Here is a 15,156-nt window from a genome sequence, read left to right on the forward strand (position 1 = left end):
TACATAGCTGAATCCTTTTTTAGGCTGGGACACTCATTTAATAATTGTCCCAAATAAGTAGCTTTCTCCAGAACCCATTTTAATGTGGAGAAAATAGCACTTTTAATTTCTGACGTGCAGATCTGCTTAAAGAAAAGAAATAGACAAACAAAATCAGTGCCTGTTCAAAAGATAAAAATGAAAAATAACAAAGATTATCAAACCAAACTCTCAGTGCACTGTGAAAGTATCAAAATAAAAAGGCCTTGTTAAGTCATGACACAAACTCCTCATCAACTTCACAACAGGAGAAGAATCATCAGCTAGATTCACTCCAAACCAACCATCAGCTGCACAACACACCACACCACATAACTATGAGTTTAATCACCAGGTCTGTGCTCTTCACTCATTTAGGCCACAGATCTATTTTATTCAATTTTCCTTTTCCCTTCATCATAAAACATGTGACATGCTGTCATGCACTTCACAAAAGACGTTTGTTCTGACGTATTCAGAGTTGTGTATCTAAATACAGGATTCACTCGCACATCAAAACAGGAAACTCAGTGTTTTAGAGTCTCCACTCTAACAAACTCCAACACATCCCATTCACTCGTGCTAGAATTCAGTCACCTGTGCAAGAATTCAGTCACCTTTCATTAATCTAAAAACCAATCAAATAATTTGCATATCGGCTATTAACCCACTAAGTTGACAGGACAACAGAAATGCATGTTCAAAATAGTATCACAAAAGACAATTTCCCTCATACAGTAAATTACTTATGCTGCTCAATCAAGCAGGAAGCTTCTCCCAATTTACTATATCAACAACTAAATTTATTGTCTGATCTCTGGTTGGTCAAACCAGGATCTTTTTTCTTTTTTCCACATAAGTTTAAATTGTTGTCCTGCAACCTAGAGAGTCAATTTTTTTTTCTTGGATAAATTCAGTATTTGATAACAAGTGTCTGCTAAATTCTGTGTATAGTGCTGGCGGAGCGCTGCTGACGTCGACTGAGAAAATTGTCAGGCGGTGGAAGGAATACTTCGAGGACCTCCTTAATCCCACTGATACGTCTTCCGAGGAGGAAGCAGAGTCTGGGGATGAGGGGAATGGCCCGCCAATTTCCGGGGGCGAGGTCACTGAGGCAGTTAAACAACTCCTTGGTGGCAGAGCCCCTGGTGTTGATGAGGTCCGCCCCGAGTTCCTGAAGGCTCTGGACGTTGTAGGGCTCTCCTGGTTGACACGCCTCTGCAATGTTGCGTGGAGATCAGGGGCAGTACCTGTGGACTGGTAGACCGGGGTGGTGGTCCCCATCTTTAAGAAAGGGGACCGGAGGGTGTGTTCCAACTACAGGGGGATCACACTCCTCAGCCTCCCTGGGAAAGTCTATGCCAGGGTGCTGGAAAGGAGAGTTCGTCCGTTAGTCGAACCTCGGATACAGGAGGAACAATGCGGTTTTCGTCCTGGTCGCGGAACACTGGACCAGCTCTTTATCCTCTCCAGGATACTTGAGGGTGCATGGGAGTTTGCCCAACCAGTCTACATGTGTTTTGTGGACTTGGAGAAGGCATTCGACCGTGTCCCTCGGGGTGTCCTGTGGGAGGTGTTGCGGGAATATGGGGTGTCTGGCCCATTGCTACGGGCCATTCGATCCCTATACAACCGTTGCAAGAGCTTGGTTCGCATTGCCGGCAATAAGTCGGACTCGTTCCCGGTGGGTGATGGGCTTCGCCAGGGCTGCCCTTTGTCTCCGGTTCTGTTCATAATTTTTATGGACAGGATTTCTAGGCGTAGCCAAGTGGCGGAGGGCTTTCGCTTTGGTGGCCTCAGCATCTCATCTCTGATTTTTGCAGATGATGTGGTTCTGTTGGCTTCATCGGGTGAAGGCCTCCAGCTCACACTGGAACGGTTCGCAGCCGAGTGTGAAGCAGCGGGAATGAGGATCAGCACCTCCAAATCTGAGGCCATGGTTCTCAGCCGGAAAAGGGTGGAGTGCCCACTCCGGGTCGGGGATGAGTTCCTGCCACAAGTGGAGGAGTTCAAGTATCTCGGGGTCTTGTTCGCGAGTGATGGGAGAAGGGAGCCGGAGATCGACAGACGGATTGGGGCTGCAGCTGCAGTAATGCGGACGCTGCACCGGTCCGTCGTGGTGAAGAGGGAGCTGAGTGTAAAAGCGAAGCTCTCAATTTACCGGTCGATCTACGTCCCTACCCTCACCTATGGCCACGAGCTGTGGGTAGTGACCGAAAGAACGAGATCGCGGATACAAGCGGCGGAAATGAGCTTCCTCCGAAGGGTGGCTGGCCTCTCCCTTAGAGATAGGGTGAGAAGTTCGGCCATCCGGGAGGGGCTCAGAGTAGAGCAGCTGCTGCTCCACATCGAAAGGAGCCAGCTGAGGTGGTTCGGGCATCTGACAAGGATGCCCCCCGGGCGCCTCCTGGGTGAGGTGTTCCAGGCATGTCCCACCGGGAGGAGGCCCCGGGGCAGACCCAGGACACGCTGGAGAGATTATATCTCTTGGCTGGCCTGGGAACGCCTTGGTATTCCCCCGGACAAGCTGGAGGAGGTGGCTGGGGAGAGGGAGGTCTGGGCCTCTTTGCTTAGGCTGCTGCCCCCGCGACCCGGCCCCGGACAAAGCGGATGAAGATGGATGGATGGATGGATGTCTGCTAAATTGACACTATTTTAACACTGATGAAAGATAACAAGCTAATTTTCATTGCATGTGTGTTTGTGTTTTTAGGCAGGTTTAATGCATGTCTGTGGTGCTGCATATCCAGCAGAGCATGTTCTCTGCCTTTCCTACACATTTCTCTACTATTATTTGATCATTTCTTAACCAATGTGCTATGAGTCCACTGGTCTTTGCATCACACTAAGTGACTTGGACAAGATGATAAACAGACTCACATGCTGAAGATGTTGTCTAATCTTCATAAGCTCTCTTGTGTTTGTGTTAGTAGGGTTAATGCCTGTTCTGTGTGATTCTGTATATGTTTGTATATGTTTCAGACTCCTTCACAATTTTCCAACTTAAGCAGTCAGTTTTCTTTTCCCCAGGTTTGCTAACCCAAATTTTGATTTCCCACATTTAATAACAAAATTTGTGTTCTCACCACTCTCATTCTATTGTCCTCTGATGCGGTTGCTGAAGTTCTGCTGCTGCTGCCTTCTTGGGCGACTTCTAGCAGGTCCTGCCGGTTTCTTGGCTTTGGTCTCAGTAGCCTTGTTCATCTTGAAAGATCCGGAGGCCCCGGTGCCCTTGGTCTGCACCAGAGTGCCCTTCGCCACCAGGCTCTTGAAGGCGGTCTTGACACGGGCTTTGTTCTTGTCCACATCGTAGCCTGCGGCAGCCAGAGCCTGCTTGAGACCGGCCGCGGACACGCCGTTGCGCTCCTTGAAAGCGGCCATGGCTTTCACGATCAGCTCGCTCACGCTGGGGCCGACCTTCTTCGGCTTGGACCTCTGCACAGGGCGTGTTTATGATGGAGCTTTTCCGACACAGCCGGCACGTTGAGCGCATCATTCAGGGTCCATTTCTTTCATGTAGCTATGGTCGCTAGCCAGCATGCTAGCCGCATGTGGCTTGCCGAGTCACTCAGTCCTTTCTGAACATGTTGACATGCTGCCGCCGCCGAACCTGGCCTCAGATCCAGCAAGCTTAGCGCGCTGATCTCCAAAAGGTCCCGAAAGCCAGAAAGACGTCAAATAAATGTCTCGTTCTAAGAGTTCAAACAAAAACTCCTCTTCACGCCGCCATCTTGCTCGCCCCTCCGTGGAATTCATCCAATCAGATAGGAAGATGGGTTTGCTTTTCTTCTTCTCTTGTGCTTTGTTAGGTTGCTTCTGCAGCCTCTGCTCCGATACTGCCGCTGCTGATCAGGTTTTTCTTCAGGTAAGAGTGAGAGTTTTGAGACAGATCGTGCTATAAATAAGTCAGCCAGAAACTTGGCTTGAACGTTTCCAATTATTAAACTATTGTTTAACAACTATTGTTTAAATTTTCGTCCGACCGCTGCTTGTGGAAAATTGATACAGGTCGGCTTTTGACCTGAAAGTGACAAACTAAGACATGTTCATTATCATCATCACTGCTTAATCAACACACATCTCTCTCTCTCTCTCTCTCTCTGTGTTTTTGTGAACAATCCTTTCTTAAAAGCAGAAAATGACATTGTAGTTGTTTTTCGGCTGATCAACACAAAAACCTTTTTCCTGTGATTATTTTTCTTCGTCTACAATGTAATTTGTCTCTTTTTCACTCTTTTTTTTTCTTTATAATAGCTTGTGATCCGCAAAATCACCGCTCTCACTCACAATCAAAGGCAATTACTTTTGCACAGTCCACAAAAACACTGTGATGTCAGACACATTCACACTCACTTTTTCATCTGCATAAATAAACCATATGGCTGGAGATATGTGCCATGGTGATCCATAGGCATGATCACACGTTTATTTAATTATTTTCAACCCAACAAAACAAATAAACAAAAACATGATGCTGATGCTACACACACACACACACACGAGTCATAGCTCTGTTTTCCTCTCTTTGAGTAGTTCTCAGACAGCTCTCGATCTGATAATGTGTAGCCTGCTCATCAGCTCAGGAAAAGAAAACTGCAATGCAACATCACACAGTAGTTGCAGCATATTAGTTGTTTTCACAGGCGTGCTGTATATTTCAACAATGGCTCATAATAAGACGACAGTCTTCCTCACAGGTCAAGTGCCTCTATGCACTTCATTAGTTTAAATATTTACCTATATCACTTCTCCTCATATGTCATTGTACTGAATTTAAGCAACCACAAGCTTAATGTAGATTACTTTTAACAACTATCCACCTCAATTACGTCTATGGTCTGGCACACAGGCTGTTGTCGATCAGGGCAAGCTAAAGAGTTAACATTTTGTGTCAGCTGCCAGGAGCAAAGTCCAGCACAAACGTCTGTCTCCCTCCAACTCACTCTTGGTTGCTTAGAAACCCATGATAACAACAACAGTCGGTGTCACAGACCACGTGTTCTGCTCCGCACACACTCACACAACAACAACAACAACGAGACGAGGACGAAGATGACAATAACACAAAATAGGCCTACTCCGGACTCACACCGGACCGCTCGGGACCCTGACCCAGTTGTGGGACGCTCACCCAGTCGCGCGACAAAACCCAATGAAGGGACGCTCGGGACACACACCCAGGGCGATTTCAAAACCGGACACTCACCGGACGCACGTGCTTTATCGCACACAGTGATAAAGACTTTCAACGCAACCTCACACAGTGGATGCGTGCTTTGCTGCACACAGCGGCAAAGACTTAAACTTACTTGGTGTTGCTTAGCGTGTAGTATAGCCTCGAATCCCGCCGATCGCCATTCATCGAGGAGAAAAGACAGACAGCGAATCCACAGGAACTTCCTGGCTGACGTCAGTCTTTCAGCGTGCCTCTTCTCCCCTCGGTGAATGTCGACTCCAGGGCTCCGGCTCTCGAAGGACCAATTAATGATAGGTTTGTAGCTTGAATCTATCCGCTGGAACGTTGAAGACAATATAATTACACTGCAAAGCAAGACACAAGTAGGCAAGCTTCTTCATGTTTCTCGTGCACGGGAGAGAACCGGACAGGCACCGTTCCTTCGCTTGACCCCAGTTGCTCTCGTCCGTTCTCCCGTACCACTGTCCTTTTATTGAGGTTACATGAATATGCATAGGTTCATTAACATATGACGTCTACATTCACACAAAGAGTACCTTGCCTGTGTGTGTGTGTGTGTGTGGGGGGGGGGGGGGGGGGGGTACTGCTGAAGGGTCATAAAAGCACACAAGCAAACATCCTTGGTCAGGAAGAGGGTAGACCCCCCTCATCCTAGATAACACAGTAAGGAAGTCCAGCAGTTCATTTATCTAAACAAAAGGCTCTTATACTTAAACAGATATACGTGTGTTTACTATACCATAAATCAGCAAAGGAAGATACGATCTCTCCTCTGTAGGGGAGTGAACTCACCCCCTCTTCATGCCACACAGAGTTGTTACAGACCTCTTACACTCAGAAAAATTATGGTTCTTAAATGGTTCTTCAGATGTCTTCATGGTTCTTTAAAGAACCATCATACGTCAAAGAACCTTTTTATTTTGTGGATGGTTCTTCAGCTATTACAAATAGTTCTTTAAAGAACAAAAGGTTCTTTATCAAATCTAAGTTTGATGGTGTAAATGTCATAAATATTTATTCACTATAATGAGGCTGTGAATTATACTGTGTGTTTTCTTTGTGTGCATGTGTGTGCGAAGGGGAAGGGCGGGATACCTGGCAATTACCCTTTAAGAGAAGATGGTAGGAAACTGAATATTCAAATAAAAGTTAGAAATAATTGCAAACAATAGACACAATACACACATTCAAATATTGTACTTTAGTTTTAAATTTTAATAAAGCATTACTATTTTCTACTCCAAGGCATTACTTTTGAGATTATTATATATTTTTGAAAATATAGCATAATGATAATAATAAACTTTACAAACCACCCAGCAGTATGTAAAGTCAAATTATAAAATACAAGTAAATAACAACTGCAGAACAGAATGTCAGTGTAATGGACACAGACTTCGTTTTGACAAAGCACACTGCTTAGGTAAATGATCTGAGTAGTTGTTCATCACTGATCAATTTGTTAATATGTGTTTCGAGACAAATAAATGACAGGGAGAGAGAGAGAGACGTCAGAACACGTCATACTATAACCTCCCGGGAGCGGACGGAGGGGGTCAGTCGTTGGGATGCGCATGCGCATGCGCAGACAGAGTGTGCGAGCGGCGGGCCTTGACCTTCGGGAAAAAAAACTCACGGACGGTGACAGCGAAACGGATAACAGTCTTCAGTACCTGCTGGACTTTGAAGCTGTGGATTCTGGGACTGTTAGAAAAGGTAAAACATTTTCATTAAAACCTTATTACTGTTTTGTTTTTGTTACTCGTCATTGTAGCTTGCTGTTAATGTTGTGCTAACAGTAGCGATTAGCTAGATACGTTAGCCGTTGAGGTCAACGCAATTTAGTATCCAACGGTTTTCCTAACAAAACCACTGTTATAATTAAGTGAAGCTGCTCCCAGCTAATTTGAACCTTTGGCTTCTAAAATATGTGGTTCAATTGCGTGCTGCGTACATAACCTAATGTCAGCTAGACCGAAATTAAAATGTAATATATTGTTAAAGTCACTAAAATGGCGCCTGAAGCCTGTTATGACGTGAGCTCTGTGTCTGCTCTAGAAACTCTTGAAATTCTGTAGATCTGAGCCGTACATTAAATACTCACATGAACCTGTACTTTGAATTCTGTATGAGCTGTATAAAATACAGCTATGCATAAGTGTTTTGAATGAATAATTAGATTAGATAACTCTTTATTGTCTAATCGAATTATATAGAAATGAATAGAAATGTGACATGAGAAGGTGTGTCTTTGACTGTTCCTGCATAACTTAGTTTCGGACTAGTTGACAAGTTATGCTCCGGTCATTTGATGTTTCCAAGGTAGATGTTCTTTTGTAATATAGTTAATTTTTTTGTATATTTCATTTATCCACCATCATACATCATACATACAAGCTAAGAAGAGGTCGTTATACTAACAAGAGGTATCAACGCCGGGCCAAAGTTCAGCACATGGTTAAAGTTTGTAATCCAGCCAGGGTGTAAATATCACTCAGCAGCCAGAGCTGAAGCAGGTAGCATCAACACATAAATCTACTCTACCCGGCTTAAATCACAAGAGCACCTCTGACCAAAAAGCTGTAGATTTTTCTTGTTTGCACAAATTAATCCAGATTCACATTAATTGTGTTCACAGCTCCAACAAAATGAGGAAGAGGAGGGGGAGAAACACAATTAGGTTGAATTACAATTGGATGGAAGGCGAGGACAAAGAGAAGGAAGCTTAGGATGAGGAGGAAGAAAAGCAGCAGGAGCATCTTTAGGGATCCCTATGATGTCATTGAGGTTGGTTTCATTAATATGGTCCTCTCACAAAGAACGATGACTTGTTTTAGTTCACCTACTTCCTGTATTAAATAGTGATGTGCAAAATGTTGTGAAAAACCATGGAGCAGGTACGTATAGTGCATCTGCAGGTAAATGAACATCAAATCTCTAAGACAGACTGAAATCTGTATATTTATCACCCTTATGATAAAACCCATGTCAGCCATTGGTTTATGGACTTTGTATTTTGAAGCCTCAACATTTGCTTTCTTGCTGTTGCTATGTTGGGACCATATTAGGATGAGGGATCAGAATCTGGAGTCATGCACACTATTGTTTCATTTAGTGTGTATCCATAAGATTCGTACAGCAGATCCAAGTTGTGCCTTGAAAACAGGAAAGTCGTCTGCATAGAGGAGAACTGTAATAGCAGGCTTGTAAAAAGTGAGGCTTTGTGCACTCGTTTTACTTCTGTCACCCTGTTTTGATGCAGATTTCACTTGAAATCAGGCAAGAACTGGACTTATTTTTTTATGTGTTCTTGTGAATTGATTGTGTATCGCATATGTTTGATTTGACTTTCTGCAAGACAACAGTTGTCCGCTGGCCAAAAAAGTTTTCCAAATACCTCCACGTGATCTAGCCTGGATTTAGAAAAGAATAGCAAAAAAAATCTGCACCTCCTGCTTCAGATGCAATTTGTGTTTCTGTGTTCAGAGGCAGCGGCGAGAGGGGAGACCTCGGCTCATCCAGCTGGAGAGCCTGACCAGGAGGAGTCGAACATTAACTGAGCTCTTCCAGGGCACCCTGCAGACTCGGCTGTTGGCATCGGCGAGGGATGACGTGAACGCCAAACTGGAGTCCATCACAGGTCAACTGCAGGTATGCGAGTCAGACCTTCTGAGGAGGGTTTCACTTTTCTCTTCTTTATAATTTACTCTTTTCTCTCTCTTTCAGCTCCTTGTCTCAGAGTGGGAGGGATTTGAAGCACAAAGGGAGGAACTTGTCATTTGGTTGGCTGATATGGATGTGAGGTTGACCAGCTGACAGGAAACACCAGTGAAAAACTGAAACAACTGCAGGTGTGGGCTTGTTTTGATATGACATATACAGGGAGTGCAGAATTATTAGGCAAGTTGTATTTTTGAGGAATAATTTTATTATTGAACAACAACCATGTTCTCAATGAACCCAAAAAACTCATTAATATCAAAGCTGAATGTTTTTGGAAGTAGTTTTTAGTTTGATTTTAGTTTTAGCTATTTTAGGGGGATATCTGTGTGTGCAGGTGACTATTACTGTGCATAATTATTAGGCAACTTAACAAAAAACAAATATACACCCATTTCAATTATTTATTTTTACCAGTGAAACCAATATAACATCTCCACATTCACAAATATACATTTCTGACATTCAAAAACAAAACAAAAACAAATCAGCGACCAATATAGCCACCTTTCTTTGCAAGGACACTCAAAAGCCTGCCATCCATGGATTCTGTCAGTGTTTTGATCTGTTCACCATCAACATTGCGTGCAGCAGCAACCACAGCCTCCCAGACACTGTTCAGAGAGGTGTACTGTTTTCCCTCCTTGTAAATCTCACATTTGATGATGGACCACAGGTTCTCAATGGGGTTCAGATCAGGTGAACAAGGAGGCCATGTCATTAGTTTTTCTTCTTTTATACCCTTTCTTGCCAGCCACGCTGTGGAGTACTTGGACGCGTGTGATGGAGCATTGTCCTGCATGGAAATCATGTTTTTCTTGAAGGATGCAGACTTCTTCCTGTATCACTGCTTGAAGAAGGTGTCTTCCAGAAACTGGCAGTAGGACTGGGAGTTGAGCTTGACTCCATCCTCAACCCGAAAAGGCCCCACAAGCTCATCTTTGATGATACCAGCCCAAACCAGTACTCCACCTCCACCTTGCTGGCGTCTGAGTCGGACTGGAGCTCTCTGCCCTTTACCAATCCAGCCACGGGCCCATCCATCTGGCCCATCAAGACTCACTCTCATTTCATCAGTCCATAAAACCTTAGAAAAATCAGTCTTGAGATATTTCTTGGCCCAGTCTTGACGTTTCAGCTTGTGTGTCTTGTTCAGTGGTGGTCGTCTTTCAGCCTTTCTTACCTTGGCCATGTCTCTGAGTATTGCACACCTTGTGCTTTTGGGCATTCCAGTGATGTTGCAGCTCTGAAATATGGCCAAACTGGTGGCAAGTGGCATCTTGGCAGCTGCACGCTTGACTTTTCTCAGTTCATGGGCAGCTATTTTGCGCCTTGGTTTTTCCACACACTTCTTGCGACCCTGTTGACTATTTTGAATGAAACGCTTGATTGTTCGATGATCACGCTTCAGAAGCTTTGCAATTTTGAGACTGCTGCATCCCTCTGCAAGATATCTCACTATTTTTGACTTTTCTGAGCCTGTCAAGTCCTTCTTTTGACCCATTTTGCCAAAGGAAAGGACGTTGCCTAATAATTATGCACACCTGATATAGGGTGTTGATGTCATTAGACCACACCCCTTCTCATTACAGAGATGCACATCACCTAATATGCTTAATTGGTGGTAGGCTTTCGAGCCTATACAGCTTGGAGTAAGACAACATGCATGAAGAGGATGATGTGGACAAAATACTCATTTGCCTAATAATTCTGCACTCCCTGTATTTGATATGAAACATACGTCAGAGACATTATCCTAAACTGGACTAACAAAAGACCATGAGTACAACATGAAACGTACATTACATAGCGTAATGCTAAAGTTCATTGATCATTTTAATCATAAACTTGTTGTTGAAATATTTTTACTGAACATGCAAACATCTGCTGATGAAAATGTGTTGATTTATTGGTCTGTTATGAAGCTATTGCTATTTCTAATGTGTTTTATCACTTTCTGATGTTTTATTAATTAAACAATAAATGTATTGTTGTGTTATCTGTAGCTATAGTATTTATATATATTTATTTATAGTATAGCAAATATATTAAATTATTACTGTTTAAAACACTAATATGTGACATGTATTAGTAGTGATGTTGTGCTGAGGGTTAAAATGCCTTTTTGTCTTTTGGTAACTACAAAATGACAATAAACCATTAATATATGTCTATGCTGTGCTCGTATTTACTTTTACCCTACTCAAATTCAATTTATGATGCATTTTATTTTGAAAGATTTAAAATGGTTTTTTAAAGAACCACTCAAAAAAGGTTCTTTAAAATGGTTCTTTTAAAGAACCATTTGAAGGACCTTTTTAAAAATGGTTCTTTAAAGAACCATTTTTAAAAAGGTTCATTGAAAAACCATTAAAGGTGCCCCAAAGAACCATTTCTTGATGGTTCTTTGGGGCACCTTTAAAGGTTCTTCAATGAACCACTGAAAGAAATGGTTCTTCAAAGAACCATTGTTTGAAAGGTTCTTTGTGGCACCAAAAAAGGTTCTTCTATGGCATCAGTCTAAAGAACCACTTTTGGTTGCAGTTGGCACCTTTTATTTTTCTGAGTGTAGGATGAGACATTCTTTCAATCTACAAATGATTATATACTTCTAAGCATCTATGGTTAAATATTTCTAAGCATAAATGACAATCAACAATACAAACTCTAACAGTTGTCTTGGTGGTTAATTGGTCCCATTCATTTTTTTTTTTTTTTGTTTTGTCTCTGGCTACGATCACACTGCCGGTGAAAGCACATCAAATATGACTTTTTTGACCCTATGCAACTGATATCCGACCATGGTATGACAGTGTGAACAGCACAAATGCGATATTTTCAAATCCGACCCGGTACCTTCGTATGTGGTACTGAATCCGATGCATATCTTCACTTTCACTTTTTTTATTTTTTTATTTTTTTATTGTCACATCACATGTGCAGGTACACTGGTATAGTACATGCGAGTGAAATTCTTGTGTGCGAGCTTCACAAGCAACAGAGTTGTGCAAAATACAATAACATAAACAGTCAAAATATACGAATGGCTAAATCTGAAACTAATAAATATATGTACAATATATAATAGTATATGTAAAAAAAAAAAAAAAAAAAAAAAAAAAATTCTGGATGTGTCTATTAAATGTTTTTCTACGTGTGTGTGTGTGTATACACATATTTTACAAATTAAATAGAGTAAACAATAAATAAAATATATAAAAATATACAGAGTGAGACATGTGCAAAACAGTGGCGTTACTGTACAGTATGTAGTGCATAATGTTGAAGTTCCAGTAGTGGAGGTGAGGTGTCTATGACATGTTCAGCAGTCTGATGGCCTGATGGAAAAAGCTGTCTCTCAGTCTGCTGGTACGGGACCGGATGCTGCAGAACCTCCTTCCTGATGGAAGTAGTCTGAACAGTTTATGGCTGGGGTGACTGGAGTCCTTGATGATCCTCCCCGCTTTCCTCAGGCAGCGCTTCCTGTAGATGTCTTGGAGGGAGGGAAGCTCACCTCCAATTATCCGTTCAGAGCACCGCACTACTCTCTGGAGAGCTTTGCGGTTGTAGGCGGTGCTGTTGCCATACCAGGTGGTGATGCATCCAGTGAGGATGCTCTCAATGGCACAGTGATAGAAGGTCCTGAGGATGCGAAGGCTCATGCCAAATCTTTTCAGTCTCCTGAGAAAGAAGAGGCGCTGCTGGGCCTTCTTCACTGTTTTGTTTGTGTGTACTGACCACGTAAGATCCTCAGCCAGATGTACCCCAAGGAACTGGAAGCTGCTCACTCTCTCCACAGCAGCGCCGTTGATGGTGATGGGGGTGTGTACTTCTCTGCACCTCCAGAAGTCCACTATCAACTCCTTTGTCTTTGCGACGTTGAGGGTGAGATGGTTGTCTTGACACCAGTGGGTCAGGGCGCTGACCTCCTCCCTGTAAGCCGTCTCATCACCGTTGGTGATAAGACCCACCACTGTAGTGTCGTCCGCAAACTTCACAATGATGTTGGAGTTGTTAGTGGCTGTGCAGTCGTAGGTGTAGAGCAGGGCTGCCCAATCCCGGTCCTCGAGAGCTACCGTCCTGCAGCTTTTAGATGCATCCCTACTCCAACACAGCTGAATCAAATGGTTTGATTACCTCTTCAGCATGCCATCGTGTTTGGCAAAGGCCTGATAACAAGCCATTCATTTGATTCAGCTGTGTTGGAGTAGGGATGCATCTAAAAGCTGCAGGACGGTAGCTCTCGAGGACCGGGATTGGGCACCCCTGGTGTAGAGTGAGTATAGGAGAGGGCTCAGTACACACCCCTGTGGAGCACCAGTGTTCAGTGTGATGGGGGATGAGGTGATGCTGCCCATTCTGACCACTTGGCGTCTGTCAGACAGGAAGCTAAGGATCCAGCTGCAGAGGGAGCTGCTCAGTCCTAGATCCTGCAGTTTCCTGTCCAGCTTCGAGGGAACGATGGTATTGAATGCTGAGCTGTAATCTACAAACAGCATTCTCACATACGTGTCTCTCTTCTCCAGGTGTGACAGGGCAGTGTGTAGTGTCAGGGCTATGGCATCATCAGTGGACCTGTTGTGGCGGTATGCGAACTGTAGAGGGTCCAGTGAGTCGGGTAGTGCAGAGCAGATGAAGTCCCTGACCAGCTTCTCGAAGCATTTGCTCATGATGGGGGTCAGGGCTACAGGTCGCCAGTCGTTCAATGAGGAGATGGTGGAGGATTTGGGTACAGGGACGATGGTGGCCATTTTGAAGCAGGCTGGGACTACAGACAGAGAGAGGGAAAGGTTGAAGATGTGCGTGAACACTCCAGCCAGCTGAGCCGCGCATGACTTGAGGACGCGGCCGGGAATCCCGTCCAGACCTGTAGCTTTGCGTGCGTTCACCTTCCTGAAGCACTTCCGCACATCCTCCTCAGACACAGTGTGCGCACTGATGTCATCCGTGGTGCGCACACTGTCCGGTCTCATGGTGTTCGCTGTGTCGAATCTAGCGTAGGATATGTTTAGATCCTCACACAGAGAGGCCGTGGTCTGCGGTGTGCTGGTTTTCCCTCTAAAGTCTGCGATCGTGTTTAGTCCCTGCCACATACAGTGGGGCAAAAAAGTATTTAGTCAGCCACCGATTGTGCAAGTTCCCCCACCTAAAATGATGACAGAGGTCAGTAATTTGCACCAGAGGTACACTTCAACTGTGAGAGACAGAATGTGAAAAAAAAAATCCATGAATCCACATGGTAGGATTTGTAAAGAATTTATTCATAAATCAGGGTGGAAAATAAGTATTTGGTCAATAACAAAAATACAACTCAATACTTTGTAACATAACCTTTGTTGGCAATAACAGAGGTCAAACGTTTACTATAGGTCTTTACCAGGTTTGCACACACAGTAGCTGGTATTTTGGCCCATTCCTCCATGCAGATCTTCTCGAGAGCAGTGATGTTTTGGGGCTGTCACCGAGCAACACGGACTTTCAACTCCCGCCACAGATTTTCTATGGGGTTGAGGTCTGGAGACTGGCTAGGCCACTCCAGGACTTTCAAATGCTTCTTACGGAGCCACTCCTTTGTTGCCCGGGCGGTGTGTTTTGGATCATTGTCATGTTGGAAGACCCAGCCTCGTTTCATCTTCAAAGTTCTCACTGATGGAAGGAGGTTTTGGCTCAAAATCTCACGATACATGGCCCCATTCATTCTGTCCTTAACACGGATCAGTCGTCCTGTCCCCTTGGCAGAAAAACAGCCCCATAGCATGATGTTTCCACCCCCATGCTTCACAGTAGGTATGGTGTTCTTGGGATGCAACTCAGTATTCGTCTTCCTCCAAACACGACGAGTTGAGTTTATACCAAAAAGTTCTACTTTGGTTTCATCTGACCACATGACATTCTCCCAATCCTCTGCTGTATCATCCATGTGCTCTCTGGCAAACTTCAGACGGGCCTGGACATGCACTGGCTTCAGCAGCGGAACACGTCTGGCACTGCGGGATTTGATTCCCTGCCGTTGTAGTGTGTTACTGATGGTGACCTTTGTTACTTTGGTCCCAGCTCTCTGCAGGTCATTCACCAGGTCCCCCCGTGTGGTTCTGGGATCTTTGCTCACCGTTCTCATGATCATTTTGACCCCACGGGATGAGATCTTGCGTGGAGCCCCAGATCGAGGGAGATTATCAGTGGTCTTGTATGTCTTCCATTTTCTGATGATTGCTCCCACA

At 44.1% G+C, this 15,156-nt stretch overlaps 1 protein-coding gene across 1 annotated transcript; it reads left to right on the top strand.

Annotated features, from left to right (window-relative positions):
• Window positions 1–6,777: 6,777 nt before the first annotated feature.
• On the top strand, window positions 6,778–11,105 carry LOC309716892 (uncharacterized protein). Its single transcript, XM_082550988.1, has 4 exons — window positions 6,778–6,931; window positions 7,854–8,002; window positions 8,702–8,866; window positions 8,942–11,105. Exons 2-4 carry the CDS (start codon window positions 7,946–7,948, stop codon window positions 9,029–9,031), a joined length of 312 nt encoding a protein of 103 aa, XP_082407114.1. The 5' UTR covers window positions 6,778–6,931; window positions 7,854–7,945; the 3' UTR covers window positions 9,032–11,105.
• The last annotated feature ends 4,051 nt before the right edge of the window (window positions 11,106–15,156 follow it).

The sequence above is a fragment of the Aulonocara stuartgranti genome (genome assembly GCF_965226115.1).
Source record: "Aulonocara stuartgranti genome assembly, chromosome: 11".
Classification (NCBI taxonomy): Eukaryota; Metazoa; Chordata; class Actinopteri; order Cichliformes; family Cichlidae; genus Aulonocara; species Aulonocara stuartgranti.